This window comes from Ciona robusta, chromosome 12 (genome assembly GCF_009617815.1).
Source record: "Ciona robusta chromosome 12, ASM961781v2".
In the NCBI taxonomy this organism is placed as follows: domain Eukaryota; kingdom Metazoa; phylum Chordata; class Ascidiacea; order Phlebobranchia; family Cionidae; genus Ciona; species Ciona robusta.
In genome coordinates, this window is record NC_143246.1 from 3809046 (window position 1) to 3827398 (window position 18353).

At 39.9% G+C, this 18353-nt stretch overlaps 2 protein-coding genes across 5 annotated transcripts in view; one reads left to right on the forward strand and one right to left on the reverse strand.

Moving 5' to 3' along the window:
* The window catches only part of LOC149726924 (WW domain-containing oxidoreductase-like), a 29934-nt gene extending 11867 nt beyond the window's left edge, over positions 1-18067 (forward strand). For 3 of the 4 annotated variants that reach the window (XM_089889447.1, XM_089889448.1, XM_089889450.1), the window contains exon 10: positions 7029-8063. In XM_089889447.1, coding sequence (XP_089745573.1) covers positions 7029-7226 — 198 coding nt within the window. In that variant the 3' untranslated portion in view covers positions 7227-8063. Of the gene's footprint in view, positions 1-7028; positions 8064-14992 lie in introns of those variants that run through there. The other variant, XM_089889449.1, reaches the window with a different exon arrangement.
* On the reverse strand, positions 11255-14162 carry LOC149726926 (uncharacterized). The gene is made up of 3 exons (XM_089889451.1): positions 12605-14162; positions 12289-12421; positions 11255-12169 (listed from the first exon to the last, which is right to left on the reverse strand). The coding sequence occupies exons 1-3, from the start codon at positions 13606-13608 to the stop codon at positions 12017-12019; spliced, it is 1290 nt and encodes a 429-aa protein (XP_089745577.1). The 5' UTR covers positions 13609-14162; the 3' UTR covers positions 11255-12016.
* Positions 18068-18353: the final 286 nt, after the last annotated feature.

An 18353-nucleotide genomic window follows, 5' to 3' on the forward strand; every position in this document is an offset into this window, starting at 1 on the left:
TGGTTTAATTTGTGGGTTAATCGCTGCATATAAGTTGTTGCAACGTATTTATAGAAATCAATATGTTAATAATATATATTCATATTTTCGGGCTATTTGGGCTTGTGGCGCACTGCGAGTAAAAAGTAAGGGCATTTTTTTATTCTATTTTCGCGTTCCATTTAGTAGTAAAAAAATTAATTCAGGTATGGAACAATATTCTTACGACTCCCATATACTGTTGTTAATTGTGTAAAACACGATCGGGATATTTGGATATCGTGTGCTAGAGGTGTCCCGTCTTTTTCTACCGTACAATATGTGTTGCGCCACTTTCGACATACGAACCCGAGATTGCATAACAAAGCCCATACACGTGGATGCGTAGTAATAAAATTTGTGGAGGAAACCTTAGTCGGTGTTAACGCAACAAAATGCTGACCCAAAGACTTCGTTTGTATCTTTATTATTTCAACGCTCAAGTATTACGTTACCGCAAGGTGGTGCAATTTTTCCCGCACTTTGCTGTTCGTTCAATGCTGCAAACTACGGTGGCTGGCACGAAGTTGTTCGTAGTAAACAGAGCTGAGCTTCGTGTTTACGATTACGCCAACGTTCCCTCGGGCAATTCGACCATCAAGGTCTCTGGTGCAATATACGTTAATTGAGACAGCTGATCCTCCTGCGGTAGGGCCATTGTTTCCTTGGCTGTAATCTCATCCAATCTAGTAGCGTGTCGTGTGTTCGTGTGGCTCGGGAGCGCCTCGGGCGGTAGTTACTGCAAGCTAATGAGTTTTGGTCACCTTGTGCACCTGCAAAGCAACCGCAGTTGTATTTTTCGCGTCAAAACACAGAGCTTCCCGCCAGTCGCGTCGCCATTCATGGCTCGCAGGTCGAGCGGGGGCGCGCTTTCTATTAAAATTGTCGACGAATCAGAATGCTTCGATTTCGCGCCAACGCAAGCGATTTTGGCGCGCAGTTGTAGGTCAAGTGAAGGTGACTGGAAACTACGAGCGCTCATCCGAATTAACCAATGTCTACACACCCCATAAACTGCCGACCTGCGACTTATCTCGTCCAGAAATCGGACAATTCGAGTCCCGAGTGGAAAATTACTGGTAAACTGCCAAAAGTTCGGTCGCTGTCGCAAAAACCGCGGATTAGAAGTTTCGCCACGAACTCATCTTGTTTATTTACTTGGTTGCTCAACCTCGATTTCCAATGTTCGTGACACTGATCCGTGGCTGCCAAATCTTGCAGCTAATCAGGACAAGACCTCTAGTCGAACGTTTCGTGGTCGCGAATTAACCGCGATTTCGCGACACTTTCTGGTCACTTGGGAGCGCTGTGGAGTCGCCCACCCACTATGTGTTTTTTTAACTTACCTAAACCAAAGGATTTCAAATTTATGAAAAATAAAACGCGATAGGTCTTATGTCAGAAACATTATGTTCACATTTAAACAATTAGTAGACTAACTTCCAATTAACTGGCATAGGTTTCCGCCGCTGCAAACTTTAACAAATTCGTTTAAATGTAACTCAACACATCGGCAATGTCGGCACGTCGCATGGGACGAACCAGACTTACAGATTTTCAATCATGTATTGTCTGTAAGGCAAGCCGAATGCAGCAATCGCCTTGGTTAAATTTATCCGGCCCAGCTGGTGACCGAAATAGCTTGGGTTCGACGCCCACCTGCGACAGGTCTCAGGGGGCTGGCACAAATTAAACTTTCATCATTACGATGGGTTAATTCATCTCCCATGGGACTAAACCTCTGACTTTGTAAACTTTATCCGTCTATTTTTCCCATTGCACCTGGAATACAGTCACCCTAATTGTACAGAGTGTTTTTGGCGCTACGACGGTCGTTACCACAATTTCTGTATCGCCACCGTTCACTACTAAGTTATACCACTATCGTACGCGTTTTAGTATTTTTGCTTTCTGGCTACTGGGTTTACGTTCGTATTTGTTATTGAGCACAAGGTATTCGTATACCACTATCGTGCGCGTTACAATGTTTTTCCCTTTTCTGGATATCGTTCGCGGAAAAGGAGGTTCGGTTTAGTTATCATTTCCACAGTCGCGTGCCTCCTGCCGCAAGTTATCGCAGAACCGGTTGGAACCGGTCTGCAGCGGTTGAGTCATAATTGCTGCAAGATTAGGCGAAGAAATGAGTTTGCTGCATCTGACTGACTCATGCTCTGCAAGTCTGTAATATAAGAATTGCTCAAGACATGGCCGTAATAACATTTAGCATGCAAGTAATACAAAAATCAAATATCTCCTCCATAACAAAAAAAATGGGTTTAGCAGCCGGTGATAATAAAAACGACCTGTAATCCAGTATGATGCACTTCTGCATAGTTAAAAAGATACATATATCTAGTACTTTGGGGTAAGACGGGACACCTTCAGCACATAATATCCAAATATCCCGATCGTGTTGTTAACAATCAACAACGGTCTATGGGAGTCATGAAGATACGGTTTTATTCTGCTGTGAATGTTCTGTGTTTACTATTAAACGGGAAGAGGAAACAGGATAAAAATGTGTCCCATCTTGCCCCGTCCCACTGTAAAGTAGCGGCTTGTCGGTAGACATTGTATTGAGTTTCTCGTTTAAATGTTTAAATTAAATTTTTTAATTTAAAAATCTGCAAGACTTAAAATTATTGCAAAAATATTTATATAAAATTTTAGTTTATTCCTCCAACAAGCAAACTTATAACACCTAAGTGTTAGATTTGAAAAACTAAAACAGCAAGTTTTTGCAAAAAGTCGTCATTTTTTCGTGAACGGAAATTGATAGATTTTGCCGATTAGTCGTAGTAACCCGATTCCATGATCTGATTGGTCAAAATTTTAAAACGCTGATCCGCCAATGATTGCTGACGCGTGCTGCAGTGTTTCCAGATAAAAAATGAGCTGTCGATTTTTTGTGAATATTTTAAGTCAAAGATGATTTAATGTTAAGACGATCGAAATGGCATTTTTGAAACTATTTAACCGTCTTTTGCATCAGCGAATTTGTCTATTACATCATTTTAGACTTTAGACAGAAGACAGCAGCGGGGGTTATAATTATGACGTCATAATATGCAACTCTTTCGCGTAATTGCTTAATGAAGCTTGCGAAAAGTCACTACCTTCAAAACTCGTCTGGCACCACTATTCCATAAATCGTTCCCCCGAAATGTTTTTGTTCGCGTTTATAAATTTTCAAGAAGTAACCTCAACAATCGACGCTTGTTTATAAGCGGTGGCGTAGTACACTTGCCCGTGAAGAGAAACTGCGCCTCGTAACTCGTCGTTCATCTACTGGTGTATAATTAAACAACAGACAAGGCAGCAGAAAGGACGGGTCGTCTGTCCTGGAGTCTACAGACCACGTGATCCACAATTTGTGTCCGTAGATCCTATTTTTTCTGCGTGCACTAGTGATATAGTAGGTTGGGGTAGGACGGGACACCTTTTCATTCTATTTCCTTGTCCAATTTGGTAGTAAACAAAGAATTATAAAACCCTATCTTTACGGCCCACATATGCCGTTGTTAATTGTTTAAAACGCGATCATGATATTTGGATTTTATATATTCAAATGCGTCCCATCTTGCCCCACAGTACTGTATCTCTTCACCATTGAAAAATGTGCAAGCAGTCAAAACGGTTACCACTCTGCACCCCTACGTGCTTGTAACATTTCAAAATCCGGTTGTTATCATTGTATTAGTGTTTCATCTTGGTATATATCAGCATGACGTCCTCTGACATGCATTCAGCGCTTTTGCATCGTCGCCATTTTTTGACACCAACTTTAATAATGGCTGTAAATCAAAATCTTAGTCATCAGTTTCGAAACTTCCTGGTCACGTGGTTCTTAATGATCACGTGATCGTGATAATGACCAAATCAGCTGCTTTCAAAGGCCAAGTTCCGAAATCGCGGAAAGATGTTTTTATTTCTTTTCCGTGACTTGTTTACCAATACTCCGCCCACTCGTCATAATCGGCCATTATTGCGACATAGGAGAAGACCGGTTTGTGGCGTACAAGGAGTGCTATCATGTGACGTCGATTTTCTTGCACAACAAATTGCTGAGTGGGCAATCAGCAACGGCGGGGACGACTTATATTAATCTGGGCAGAGTCGCAAATTGCAGGTCGCTTAAAGTTCTTAAACGATTTCGACTGCGGCTATACGATAACTTGCAAGAATTGCACTTCATTGGGTATTTATTTGCTCTGCAGTCATGGTCTTGTCTCCACGCAGCTTAGCAAGTTGATCTGCTTCTGTAATTGCGTTATCGCTGTTTTTGTGGGGTTTAAAATAACATCGTTTCGATCAAGATTTAGAAAACCCTAAATTGCCTTATCTATACGACCATGCCCATTAAGTTTTGAAACAGCACTGCGATTGTGACGTCGCAGCGCCATCGCCTCTAGGTTAAATTGGATGACCGCAAGGCGCCGTAACCGGGTCATTGCTAAGTTGCAATGGTGGCTTAAGTCGCCAGACTGACAGAAAATAAACGTTTGCAAACACTCGTGTGGGCAATCACTGTTCATAATCAACCACTCTTGCGTTAAGCGTCAAAATCTCGACAATAATCCGTTTAAATTAAAATAGGCTTCGTGAGTGATATACAATGGCCACCTAAGTACTTCTAAAAATGACTGATTTGGTCGTTTGTGTTAAAAATAAAGACATTAATGTTCATTCGATTTGGGTTTTGAAAAAGACGAAATATTTTAAATTAAATTACCTCATTTTTTTTAAAGTTTTGTCTTTTAAATAAACTATTTTTAAGTTTTAAAATAATCAATTTTACCCATTAACGAGTTATACAGTATGTGCATTACAAACTGTGTACTGCTTCATACATTTACCCAGTGGTTCTTAAACTGGGGGGCGTGAAACACTCGGAAGGGGGGGCGCGAAAAACTATAAAATAAAGTGTTATTACATTTGTTTGTTGAGATCTTCATTGCAAGTTTGTTGAAATCTTCATTGGGAGGGCGTGCTTCAAAGAGTTTAAGAACCCCTGCATTAACCAGTCACTTTATGTTGCATTTAAATACGATAGCCACGGTTCGGATTTTTTCGTAATCCGAAGATACATTTTCCGAAACTAATGCACGTATTGAGAAAATGCCTCAACCGTGCAAAGCCATGCTGCAATAAGTTGCGTAATACTTTGCAGATAAAATGGCGCCAGTGTGCAGAGCGTTAATGAGTAACTAACTCGACTTAAACCGTGTGTCGTAACAGTGGGCTATTATTACGACACAAGTACGACCGCATTTAACTGCTTTGCACAAGCTGTGAACATTAAAACAGTGCCAAGTGAATTTGGATCACTGTAATGCGATTTTCCTTATAACATTTCTGTAACCAGCGTCGTTCGTTTGATATAATGTACAATCAACACCCGGTGTGGTGCGATCCGTGTTTGTCGTTCGATTAACCCCAGGACGCCACGTTGAGCGCGATAGGTGGTGTATAATTATACAATGCCGACCCTGTTTGCTAGTTTGTGCTCGACGTGGAGCCATGACCACAGCATAGACTAATTGTCGCAATGTTTTTTCCCGCTCTGTGGCTTAGGTCAAATTTCTCCCACGCTACTGTGAAACCTCTCTATGTGAAACAGAATATTTGAACCAGCGCTTTAACACTATATTCTGCAGGTTTTCGTGAGTGTACAACTTGTGTAAAGGGGTAGTAAAAACGTACAGTACTGTGGGGTAAGATGGGACACTCTTTACACACAAAACCCCATTATCCCAATATCCTGATCGTGTTTTAAACAAATAACAACACTTAATGGGGGGCGTAAGGATACGGTTTTATGATTTATTACTTTATTTACTAACAAATTGAACGAGAAAATATAATAAAACGGTGTCCCATCTTACCCCAACATGCTGCACATTAAAACAAAAAATATCGGACGTATACATTGTAATGCTGTTTCAACACTACATGCATGCCACTGGCATATAATTTTGCATTTATATTTTCCACAAACGAAGCATACGATATTTTATTACATAAGGTTTCGAATCACTTTTGCATAACTACATTGGTGTGACGTCGTTTTATTGCAACGGTTGGCTGCAAATTTATGGACCGGCGTCCTCACTGCAGATCCATTCATTGAATCTATTGAGTAAACAACCTCTTTAAAGAGAGACATGGTGCCTCTGTACACCGAGTATTTTGAACTAAGCCAGCACACGGATGAGTTCATTTATCAACATGGGGGTTAAGCGGGTCTTACCTTTATTTGCTCGACTGGACACTCACATAACGATGTCCAGTTTTGTACTTTGGCTCTAATTATAGCGGATATGATTGAGCGTATTTTATGACAACACACTGCAACGAATGAGATGGCATTTTCTGAGGCGCGGTCTTGGTTCTGTCGGTGTAGATTTGAATTGGCATTTTCGAATCACTTATATTGTGTTTTGTACCAAAGCACCAAGTATTTTTTATGATATAGTACTATGGGACAAGATGGTACACCTTTAGTACATAATATCCAAATATCTTGATCGGGTTTTAAACAATTACCAACAGTGTATGGAAGTTGTGAGAATACGGTTTTGTAATTCTTTGAATGTTCTTTGTTTACTACCAAATAGTACGAGAAAAGGGTGTTCAATCTTTCCCCACCCCACTACAGATATTTTCGAATCGAAGCTTAATAAACATATGATGTTAACAGCACCGAACTTTATTTAAACTACACCATAAACGAATCGGGTCATGCCCGCCTTTTTGTTGTGTTGTGTATACGTGTAAAGACGAAGGTGCGCGGGTTAATCGTTACGCCGATTAACGTCACAGACCCGCTTGTGACGTCAGAATTTTAGTAATACCAAGAACCACTAACCCTTATATTACCTCACTGGCCGCAAAAAAAATTCCAATGCCTCTTTATTAGAGCAAAATAGTCTATAACCCAATTTTCCTGATAAAGAGTTAACCAAAATATTTTTTGCGAAAATTTTTTGACGTAAAACATTTTTCTGCAGAAACAAGCAGCCGCGTGTTCTGTTTTCGTCGCCACGGCCCCCGAGCTTGAAGGAATAGGTGGTCTCTACTTTAACAACTGTTTCCGTTGCGAGCCGAGTGAACCGGCCTCGGACCCCACCGCTGCTACTCGTCTTTGGACCATTACCGAGGATCTAATAAACGATCGTTTAGCTAAAACCGAAACGAATAAATCGTAATTGTGACTTCATTGAGAGATATTGTCAACCAAGGGCAATACTTTTCGGTTCAGATTTTATTCGTTTATATAGTAGGTTGGGGGAAGATAGTACACCTTTTCATTTTTTTATTTTTCATCCCATTTGGTAGTAGAAAAACATTCAACGAATTGTTAAACCGTTTTTTTTTCACAACTCCCACGGACCGTTGGTAATTGTTTAAAACGCGATCATGATATTTTGATATTATGTGCTAACGGTGTCCCATCTTACCCCAGAGTACCATATAATACGAAACATATATAATTGCTATTATGTTGTGTGTACGAATATTAATAACAGTTCAAATGTTCGGAACAAAAAATGTATTGGTTTATAAATTCCGTACTAGTTTATTGCTAAAGTTTACGGGCCAGATATATCACGATTTGTTTTTATTGTATAAGTTACTGGTAAATATGTTGTATACAGTGGCTACAAACTAAAATGTTTATTGTATATTGCGGTATCACGCACTATACATGGAACTACAAAAGCGCTGGGGAAACATGGGACACATTTTGATTCTATACGGTTGGGAAACATGGGACACCTTTTTATTTTATTTTATTTTATTGTTCCATTTGACAGAAAACAAAAAAAAAACGAAGAATTATAAAACCGTATACTCACGACTTCCATATATCGTTGTTGATTGTTTGAAACACGATTAGGAAATTTGGATATTATGTGTTAAAGGTGTCCCATCTTTCTCCATTTTACGATATTAAAAGTAATTTTCAGGGAAAAAAGGCTGTATACGTGGCAAACACGCTTTGGCGATTTTCGCGATTCCGAATATATTTTGCGTTACCGTGACTGAAATTTGAGCCGTGTACTGGCAAAGATAATATGACAACTCAAAGAGAGAGTTTGGTGTTAGAGTTATATACTAGGGTTCAGTTATTGTGGTTTTAAAATCGCTTAAATTAAAACCAACAACAAACGAGTTATTGTAATGAGATATATAGTAGGGTGGGGGAATATGGGACACTTTTACATCCTATTTTCTCGTCCTGTTTGGCAGTAAACAAAGAACATTCAAAGAATTATAAAACTATATCCTCACGACTCCGATAGACCGTTGTTAATTGTTTAAAACACGATCAGTGTATTTGGATTTATTGTGTTAAAGGTGTCCCGTTTTCCTTCATTCTTATACTTTACAATATACCTATTTGGAGATTCGACTTTTCGTATTAAATGACGTCATGCGAGCAGGTTAATATCGTTTCAAATGTGGGGGAACCCCCTGTTATACAGTTGCATCATATTTGATCTACTCGGGATTCGAGCCTTATAAGGAACGCATGGTTTGGAAATTTTATTGGGAGTTGACTGTTCATTGTGTGGCGACAAGATGCACTGTGACGCAACATGCGCGTGATTTGGCAGCTAAGGATTTGATTGGCTGACAAACTCATTGTTTCACCGGCTTCGCGAAGACGACAATCGGCAGCTGATGGCGACTCGTGATCATTGGTTGTGACGTTTTTCCCCGAAATAACCGCCAGTCTCTGCACCACGTGTGCAAAAAACAAATTTATCAAAAAGTGCAATAATAGAGAATTAAAATATCGGCTGGTTTTTATGCAAGGCCGAAAGGATTTCACAGATTAATTTTCTGCTTTGGCTTTGCATACAAGTAAAACAAATTTCTCTCTGTCTTCTACACGCTTCGATGAGAAGATAAAGCGCATGGCCCTGGTTTCACCTTTGTGCACAATGCACTGCAGGTAACACCACTTGGCAAAGTCGGTGTTTTCCAAGCAATAGCAGGTCGTGCATGCTCTTTGGCTGTGAGCGCATGTATGACCAAGGTTTCCCCGTGTCACGTTTATTTTATACATCCGCGCAGAAGTGGATGTTTAGTTTTATAGATTACTGTGGGGAAAGATGGGGCACATTTAGCACAAGATATTCTAATATCCTGATCGTGTTTTAAACAATTAACAACGGTCTATGGAAGTCATGAGGCTACGGTTTTAAAATTCTTTGAATATTCTTTGTTTACTATCAAATGGGGCGAGAAAATAGATTAAAATGTGTCCCATCTTTTCCCACCCTACTATTAAATTTCTATTCTAAGTATGGTTCGCACATAAAGACTAAAAATTAATTGCATTTGATAGCGCAAAGCTAACCGCTTACTTGAACCTCGCTTATATTGATAAGTTTAAAGTCCAGCACTTTACTACTTGATGAGCAATACCGCAAACCAGCGTCTTGTAGAAGGAGCCGCAATTTTAGACGCGATTATTGATCTGCTTTTGTGTAAGTTGACGGGTAGCGGCAAAATAAGTTACTTAATTTGACTTTAAATGAAATTTTTACATTTAAAACTACGATTGTCCTTATAAATATAATGCTTTCGATATCTTGTGTTGGGTGGGGGAGTATTAGACACCTTTTCATTCTATTTTATTGTCCCATTTGATAGTAAACACGATCAGGATATTTGGATATTATGTGCTAAATATGTTCCATCTTCCCCCACCCTACTATATTTAAAAACTGTTAGTGCAGTTATACAAGAACCCAGTTAAAAGCTTCACTACCAAAAGTGAAATGTTGATTGTGTATTGACTGGGGAGATCCATGTTTGTGGTTTAATTAAGCCACTAACACGTCATTCATTGCGTAAGCCATATTCGGCATTCTCTCTCAGTCGGTATATCTTATCTCTAATCATGGCTGTTCGACCACAATTTGAGGTGGAAGGTGGTAACGGTTATTGCGTCACCAGTAGCGTTTTGATATCGCATGTAAAACAAATAAATAACACGCTCGCACAGTAGAATAACGCCTAATAGTTATTTAATTTTTTTTTATGATCGGTAATTTAAAATATACGGTAAGGTTTGGGAAGATGGGACATCCTTAACACATAACATCCAAATATCCTGATCGTGTTTTGAACAATTAACAACGCTCTTTTGGAGTCGTGAGGGTACGGTGATATAATTCTGTGACAATTTTTCGTTTACTCTTAAATAGGACAATAAAAGAAAATGAAAACACGTCCCATCTTACCCCAACTTACCCTATGTCTACTTTTCATACATTTTAATATTTGTAATGAAACATAAAAGATAAACCACGATTTCAAGTACGGGCCCAATTTAACAACAGCAACCATGGACCGATTCCAATAGAACCCGCAAAGCGTTAGATTTAACTCCTAATGTGCGTCATCGCTGTTTATACAATCTGCTATACTGGGCTAAATAACAAATCTCCACAATGTTACATATAGTGACAAACAAACTGTTTTTTACACCTCTTCAATTTAATTATTAGTTGCATGTTAATTTCTTTGTTTAGCTCCATAAAGTACAACAGTTACACGGAAAAGGTGCGGATGCTTTTAGGTTGCACCCAATGTGCGCGACTTTTTATGGGGGGCGGGGTGAAGGGGTTATGTGGTTTTGTAATAAGAACGGTCGTTGACCTCTTGCTTGGCAATATTTGGGGTAAAGTTTACGTCGTGACTTGCCGCGTGCAAAACAGAGTGTTTGTAACATCTTGTTTGCCGCGCAAGAGATATGACTCACCGCCGGGCGAAAAAAATATGTTTTTCCGGCAAACGACAACGAGTGGCGTGAGTCTTGTGGTTGGGGGGTTTTCCAGCAGGAAGGGTTCCTGGACACGCATGGTTTCACTTGGCAACCTCGCATGCGTGACAACCCCCGCTTTGAAGGTCGAGCCGTCGTGTCAAGTATTGCATGCACAAGTTTAAACTTTACAAGGACTTTCTCCACTTAGCAAACATAGCGACAAACAACAGCCTGGCTGTAACTTATTATGCCCGGCGAGTCAATAGGGATTAGCCACTGTTTTCGATGGTGCGACACAATAAACCATGTTACGTAATACGCCTTTCTTGCGTCGTCGTCCAATAGGAGAGAGCTCGTAAACAAAGCCCATTGTAACGTCATATCAAGCATTGTGTTACGTCTTCCGGATGGAACGAAAATCGAAACAGACGGTGACATCATAGATATAACACATTTACAAACCGATAACAATTTATTTTTTGGCGAAAAGGCCAATAACTGAATCGGTACAAAGCAGACCTGGACGTATTAAAGGCTTCCGTAATAGCGGAAAAAGTTGGGTACAGAAAATATGTTCGGGTTGTTGGTTATAACAGGGGTACGGTATGTCGATATGGCAACGTGAGAAAAATACAGTAAATAAAAAACATTTGTATGGGTTTACGGAACTGTGGGTCCTGGGATAGCGGGGAACAGGCGAAGCACCGACGGCACAGTTACATTCTATGTGGAACGTATGTATATATATGTATGAAAATGACATTGCGATACGCGTGACGGTGTGCTATGCATGAAGCAACTGGTTGCGTGCATTTCCTAAAATTGCACGTGGAACAATGGTTTGGAACGATTTAAGACGAAAAAAACAAAAAAAACAAATAAACGATCAAATCTTTTGAATAAAATTGGCTACGTGGTGCGATAGAGGCGGAACGGGTAAAAAATACGAAACAGCGACGGAAAACGGGGTTTTGCAACGCGTGTGTCATGTCTGCTATTTTGTGTTCGTTAGAAAAAGCAGAATTTGTAGTTTTGTTCGTTCTTTGGTAAGTTTATAGTAGCAGCTTAAGTTGGACGCTTCAAACGTTATAGGAATGATTTTGTTGGACTTCCGTAGACTGGGTTTGATGCCGGATCCGTTGGCCTTCCACGAAGAAATTCAAGTTCACAGTGTTTCCAGTTCAATCAGAACTAGACCCTGGCGCACAGTGAACGTTAATGGAAGGAATCAACCCGAAAACACTCGTCGTTCTGCGTAGATGCGCCCGGCTGCTGCTGCAGGAAGAACTTTCGAAGTCGTTCGAACTTCGTCTTATAGTCGTCTCTTTCCTTCGACATAGCGGCCAAGTGGTCTCTTACTTGGTTTAACTGAAACGAACAGAAAAATATAAACAACAGAATATTTAAGCCGGGGGGGGTAATGTCGTCACGAAAGGGTTGTGTGACGTCATAATACGCTCTGTTGCTTAGACTTCTTAGAGTGTTACCTGTATTTGCAAGGCATCTTTCTCTTTCTCGAGGATATGTCGTTGCATCACTCGTTTCGTGCGGCAACTTTGAGCGTAACCTCGATTTTTTAACGTCCGCCTTCTTTGCTTCAGGGCCATGACGTCCTCTTTGCTGTTGGAGAAAAACAAGGATATCAATCTTGGTTACTGATGGAAAAATTATAGGTGAGCGACTGTGGATCAGATCGCGTCATTTTCCGCGAAATGGAGAAAACACTTTAATTGCAGGCCATGTCGCAATTGACTTGTTGTTGTGGCGATTATCGACCTACTTATAACATAGGGACTCGCTTACCTTAATCCACGAAGACACCTGTTCAGGTCCCGCACTGTCATTGCTGTAAGCTGCTCGTCTGGAAGGTTCTCCTGCGCCTCGCCGGGCAGTGATGACGTCACACGTTTGTTTTGTTGTTTAGAAGCGGTACGCGGTTTTGGTGTTTGGCTGCGGGATTGGAGGCCCTTGGCTACGTAGCTGTCCAGGGTGTTGTCTTCCCCCGCGCAAACTGCGTTACTCGTCGGCTGGTAACCGCCGTTTTGAGCGCTGATGTAATCCGGAAAAGTGTCTGTTTGTGTAGCGAAAAAAGGCGGATAAGCGGCCAGGTCGGAATTGGTGCTGCAAACTTGCACAGGTAGAGATGAGCATCCGTTCGGGAGTTGACTCGGGCTACAATAAGTAGGTTGAGGGAACGAAATCGGCTGCAGAAAACTCTCCATTGAAGGTGGTATGTAGCTGGCTTGGTTATTTACTTGCTGGACCACAGAGGCTTCTGGCATCTTGTTAATGTTGGCCAATAATGTTTCCAATACCTCTTCCTCTTCGGAGGAAATGTCTCCGTTAAAAGATGAGGATGACATGGTAGGTTGTTGCTGTTGTTGTTGCGCTGCGAACCACTGCAGTTCCTCTGGGGTCGGTTTAAGGTCCGGGGGGCTTGGGGCAACGTTTTGGGGCGATGCTGGTAAAGAGTAACAGGAAGACCCGCTAATGGGCGACGGGTTCATTTGATCTTGTTCGTTGCAGTAGCCCGCGACCATGGACGCCGTGTAACACGTATTGTCACTATATTGTCTGTTCTCTTGAAATTCTTGATTGTTTTGCATTGCGCCTGTATCGGAGCCGATGCTCATGGTTCCTATGTCGGCCATTTGGAAACTCTTAAAGTTGAAGTCATCCGTCGTATTTGTAGTGTTCAAATGGAATGCATCGGATGACTCGGACCGGTTTAGACCGGTTCCAACCTGAACTGGGTTAGCCATATCAGACGCTGAGCTTGTCAGGCCGTAGAAGTCGCTTACAACCATCCGAATGATGGGCTTTCACGGTTGGTAATGATTAAAATAAACACGAAATGATATCGAGCACAGTTTGGTCTTAATTGCTGCAACAGAAAAATATTTCATTTTAGATGCTATAGTTTAAATCTGTAATAAGCCTTTATGTTCTTGTGCTATAAATCACCGCTAAACTTTGTACAGGCGCAGCAAGCTCTGCAACAATTACGTGACCTAATTTACTGTCTACTTAAACCTGATGCTATCGTTTAACAAACGTAGTATTTCATAAAATGAACACAAATACTTCAATCCTGAATAGTTTTAAATACAATGTGTTGTTTTATTGCTCTTGCACAACTGTCGATTGCCACAAGCGCTACACCCAAAATTGCGCAATATCTGAACACGATTGCCGATCCAAAGTTCTCGCGCAGAAAAGCATACGGTCTGTACTAGATAATATCAAACCTTAACATAAAGAGACACTGGTCCTAAATTACCATTTGAAATATAATTTACTGTCAAGGCCATACTACTGCAACAGCATGCGTAAGACAACTGAGCTACAGCTCAGCTAAGCAAACAGCTGACTGCCTATCTCCGTTGAGGCTCGCACATTTATTCAGTTCTATATCAGCTGAAGCCGGCACAGCAACCAATCAGCTCTCGCGAAGCCACAAGTAACGGAGAGAAAGGCGACTCACCACAAAGCCACTCTCGATATCAGCTGACTGTTACCGAACAACCGCCTTTCTCCCCTTGTTTTCGCAGAGCCGCTTGTTGACTGGGTCCTCCCTTTTTCTCTCGCAAGCAGCAAAACAAGGCCTGCTCCCTCTCCCGTGTATCGATATCTCACGCGGCCTTTGTTCCCCATGGCTGAGCCAGAATCCAAAGTTTGCCCAAGCTTGTTCTGCATGAGCCATTACCACGCTGCAGTTAACGCTCTCGTCGTTGATAGCGGTAAGCTTGTACAAACAGACCGACGAACAGGGCCGTAAATTCGCGACTTGAATGGCCCATGATCACCCATTGTACCGAAAGCACGTTTCTATGTTAATTATCAACCGATATATTTTCCCATTCGCCTCGAATCGAACCACCATTGAAATTACAATAACATTTCTTTGTTTTAATAAAATCATTTGTCATATCGTAAAAGTCTTTTAATGTGTTGCTAAGGGCAACAAAATAAGGCACAAATCAGTGCATTTATAGCATTTTATTGTTAAAATTTAAATTTCACGTCAAACTAGATCGTATATGGAAGCAAAGGTTTACGTTTCGGTTTAATTTTGTACGAGATTAAAGATCGGCCATAAAATTCTCATTTTACTCGATCGTGTCCCTCATTTCGTCGATTTGTTGACAGTATTTGAGATTACGACCAAATAAACTACAACGTTTAATTTAGGCGTACTACCTGGAAGGACTGCCCGAGGCCATACTCGATTTCAACTCGTTTAGAAACACTTGTTCGTGATAGAGGGTGGAGTTTGTTATTGGGACACTTTGTGTTTACTATGATGGCCTTACCCTGAATCTGTAAGAATTAATATTTCAAAACCTGCTGATCAAACCGAGTGCAGCCATGCGTACGATCGTGACGTCACAGTGGCGTAAACAACAACAAGCGCGGCGAATGACCATTGGGCAGTGAACAACAGCTCAGTCTGTTTATCGTATATGTTCCGTATAAGGCGATCCTGACCAGCAGAACAATTCTCCTTACCGTTTGTGAGCAATTTATATTTGTAAACATTCTATTTCTGGGAGTTTAACACTCGCGGTTCCTTCGAATCATAATATTTTCAATCTCCGAGGACGGAGGGTAATAAAATGTTAATTAATGTCCGAGTTGTTGTGGTAGCTTGAATAATTAATATATTGCGTCACTCTTATCGTCACTGGAAAGATATTTATCAAAACACTTCAATGAAAACTTACAAGACATGGCACCACAATATTAGAGACCATGCAGAAAAATTACTAGTTGGTTTATATGCTGTCTGCAAAATGTTTCTTGTTTTAAATTACAAGTTGTAGGCCTACTGCCCATCAAGTAATTACATCATGTTTACCCATTATTAAGTACTTTTTTATGAATCTTAGAACTAAGTTTACTAATACTGGTGTTTCATGTACAAATCTAGTTAGCTTTCGGTTAGACGGGGCACCTTCAGCTCATAATATCTAAATTTCCTGATCGTTTTTTAAACAGTTAACAACGGTCTATGGGAGTCATGAGAATACGGTTTTGTCCTTTGTTTACCGTTAAATGAAAAGAGACAGTTGACGAATAAGGTGTCCCATCTTCCGCACCCTACTATATTACTTGCGGCGTATCAACCAATTTAAGGATAAACAGTCGCTTGAAAAGCATAAGGTTGACCTGCAGTCTGTATTTGATTGTCATTTTACTCATATTGATATTTTATATGACCCGTCCAAGATATATTACAATTCAAACAGGCTTTCGTCGTAAATCTACTGGTCTACCAGTACACCAGCTAACAAAGTAAAAGTGTATATTGTTACAAGGCCTCCTGTGGAATAGCATAAGTCGCATTTGGGAGAAAATAATCAAAATGTTTTAAAAAATAATTTGTAGAGGAAAAGGGAAAATCTTACTTACTTTATCTAAGTTACAAATATTGTATTTATTATTCCTTCTAGTAACTGAATACTTTATCAACGATTTTCAAAAGCCGACTCCTATATTAAATCGACTTTCCATGCAGTTTTGTATACCGATTTCAACATTAAAGTTTTCGTATATATAGATATAGTAGGAAGTGGGGTAAAACGTGACATATTTTTCTACTCTTCTCATCCCATTTGGTAGCATAAAGCAAAAAATATTTACAGAATTATATAACCGCAATCCCGCAACTCTAAAAAGGGTTGTTAATTGTTCAAAACAATAACAGGAGATATGGGTTTAGGTCTTAGCGGTATTCCATCTTACTCCACAGTATACCATACTTTCGTTTGATTTCTGGCATTTTTAAAAATGTGTTACAAAATAAACAACACGTAGGAAGGAATTGATAAGTCAAGGCAAAAACGACTGTTGGTAAAAAGGGGGGACAGCCGAATGGAGAATGAAAGTGTGCAAGGTCGGTACAAATACAGGCGCCTGTTTGGGAGTCTATACGGTTTAAATTGGGTTTCATGTATTTTATTTGTAACCTGCAGCCTATCTTGCTGCTTCTTATTTTTAAATATATTTTTTTTTTAACTTTAAGACGACTGAAACAAGGAACTAAAATAGAGGCTTTTTAAAACAATCACGTCAGGTCCGGGATATTGTTTACTTTTTGAAACACGTGTTTTTTATTGTATAGGTTCGATATCTATTTAAGAATAAGGAAATACAAAGCAGCTATTGAATCTATAAACAATTAAAACGAAAGTGACGGTGAAAACGTTTATTTGAACGAAATTAGTTTGTTAAACTTTCGTTCTAAAACTCAGTTTCTACCTGTTAAAATAGCGCAGTTTTCAATGAGTGCTGTATTTAAAATCAAAATATATCGCGCATTCGCGCGCTTCAATTTTCGATTGGTATACTTTAATCAAAGCACACAGTAGGATGAAGGAAAACAGGACACATTTATCACACAATTAATATACAAATATCCTGATCGTATTTTTAAGAATTAACAATGGACTATATAGGAGTCGTGAGGATACGGTATTATAATTCTATGAATGTTCTTTATTTCCTGTACCAAATGGGGAGAGAAAACAAAATTAACAGGTGTCCCATCTTACCCTACCCTACTATACTCTAGTTATATACACATTGATTAAATACATTATTACCAGTCAAAAATGTTAACTGATTATTATCATAAACCGTGTTTTCTCACCTTGATCTGAGAGGTAATGTTATTAATGTGTTCGCGGTTTAGTTTTGCCGATAATACTTGTTCGTAAATTTATCCTATGTTATCCAGCTTAGAGATCTTTGTGACTTAAATTGTAAGTTTGTGAATAGTGGTTGGTTTAACGTTTATTTTTAGTGTATGTTACGAATAAACGATCACTGCGATTTTCTCATTAGAGCAACGGATGTTAAAGTCGTTTTCCTGCGCCGTGGAACAGTGGTCAGGTGACCTCTGTCCTAGCAGAGGTTACGTGATCGATGTTTGTTTCGGTTATTACCATTGTTGTGGGCATATATGTTTAAGACACTTAACGGCCGTTGCTTTAACCCAGCGAGTGGTCCCAATTGTCTAAACTGTCAGTGATATATATAAAAAAGTGTTTTTCACAAAGTTACACATGAAATTTCCTAAGCGGACGCGCACTATTTTATAAGGGCTGTCGTTGCCCAGCTACGCTATATAGGATAAATAAGTAACATTTATTCACCCAGCCATATATACATATAAAATGAAAAAAATCCTATAAAAGTATCACCCACAAAGTAACAAGCATGGTAACTCGTAAGCTGGCACGAAGTGTTAAACCCGTGTGATAACGACTGTCGTTTTCCGGCCACGCGAGGATTAAATAAGTTACATTCATTCCATTACATTTTCGCAAAAGATGAAAAAGAGAGTGAGTCTTTGTAGGACAAAATTTACGAATGTAAAAACGTGGGTATATTTACACTTACCATTTTATAAGCGTTTTAACGCAAGGTAATACGTTTGTTATTTTGTTTATGATTTGGAATTAAGACATCTCATTTTATTATTATGATGTGTTGCTAGCGCTACCTTACGGCACGCGTAAGCCGACAGGCGAAAGGGCAGTTAAGCTGT

Excerpts from the sequence above, each read along its gene's own strand:
- LOC149726926 (XM_089889451.1), bottom strand. The coding sequence starts at position 13,608 with ATGGTTGTAAGCGACTTCTACGGCCTGACAAGCTCAGCGTCTGATATG. Across the intron at positions 12,422-12,604 it reads AGGTGTCTTCGTGGATTAAG|CAAAGAGGACGTCATGGCCC; the intron begins GTAAGCGAGTCC and ends TTTCTCCAACAG. Across the intron at positions 12,170-12,288 it reads AAGATGCCTTGCAAATACAG|TTAAACCAAGTAAGAGACCA; the intron begins GTAACACTCTAA and ends TGTTCGTTTCAG.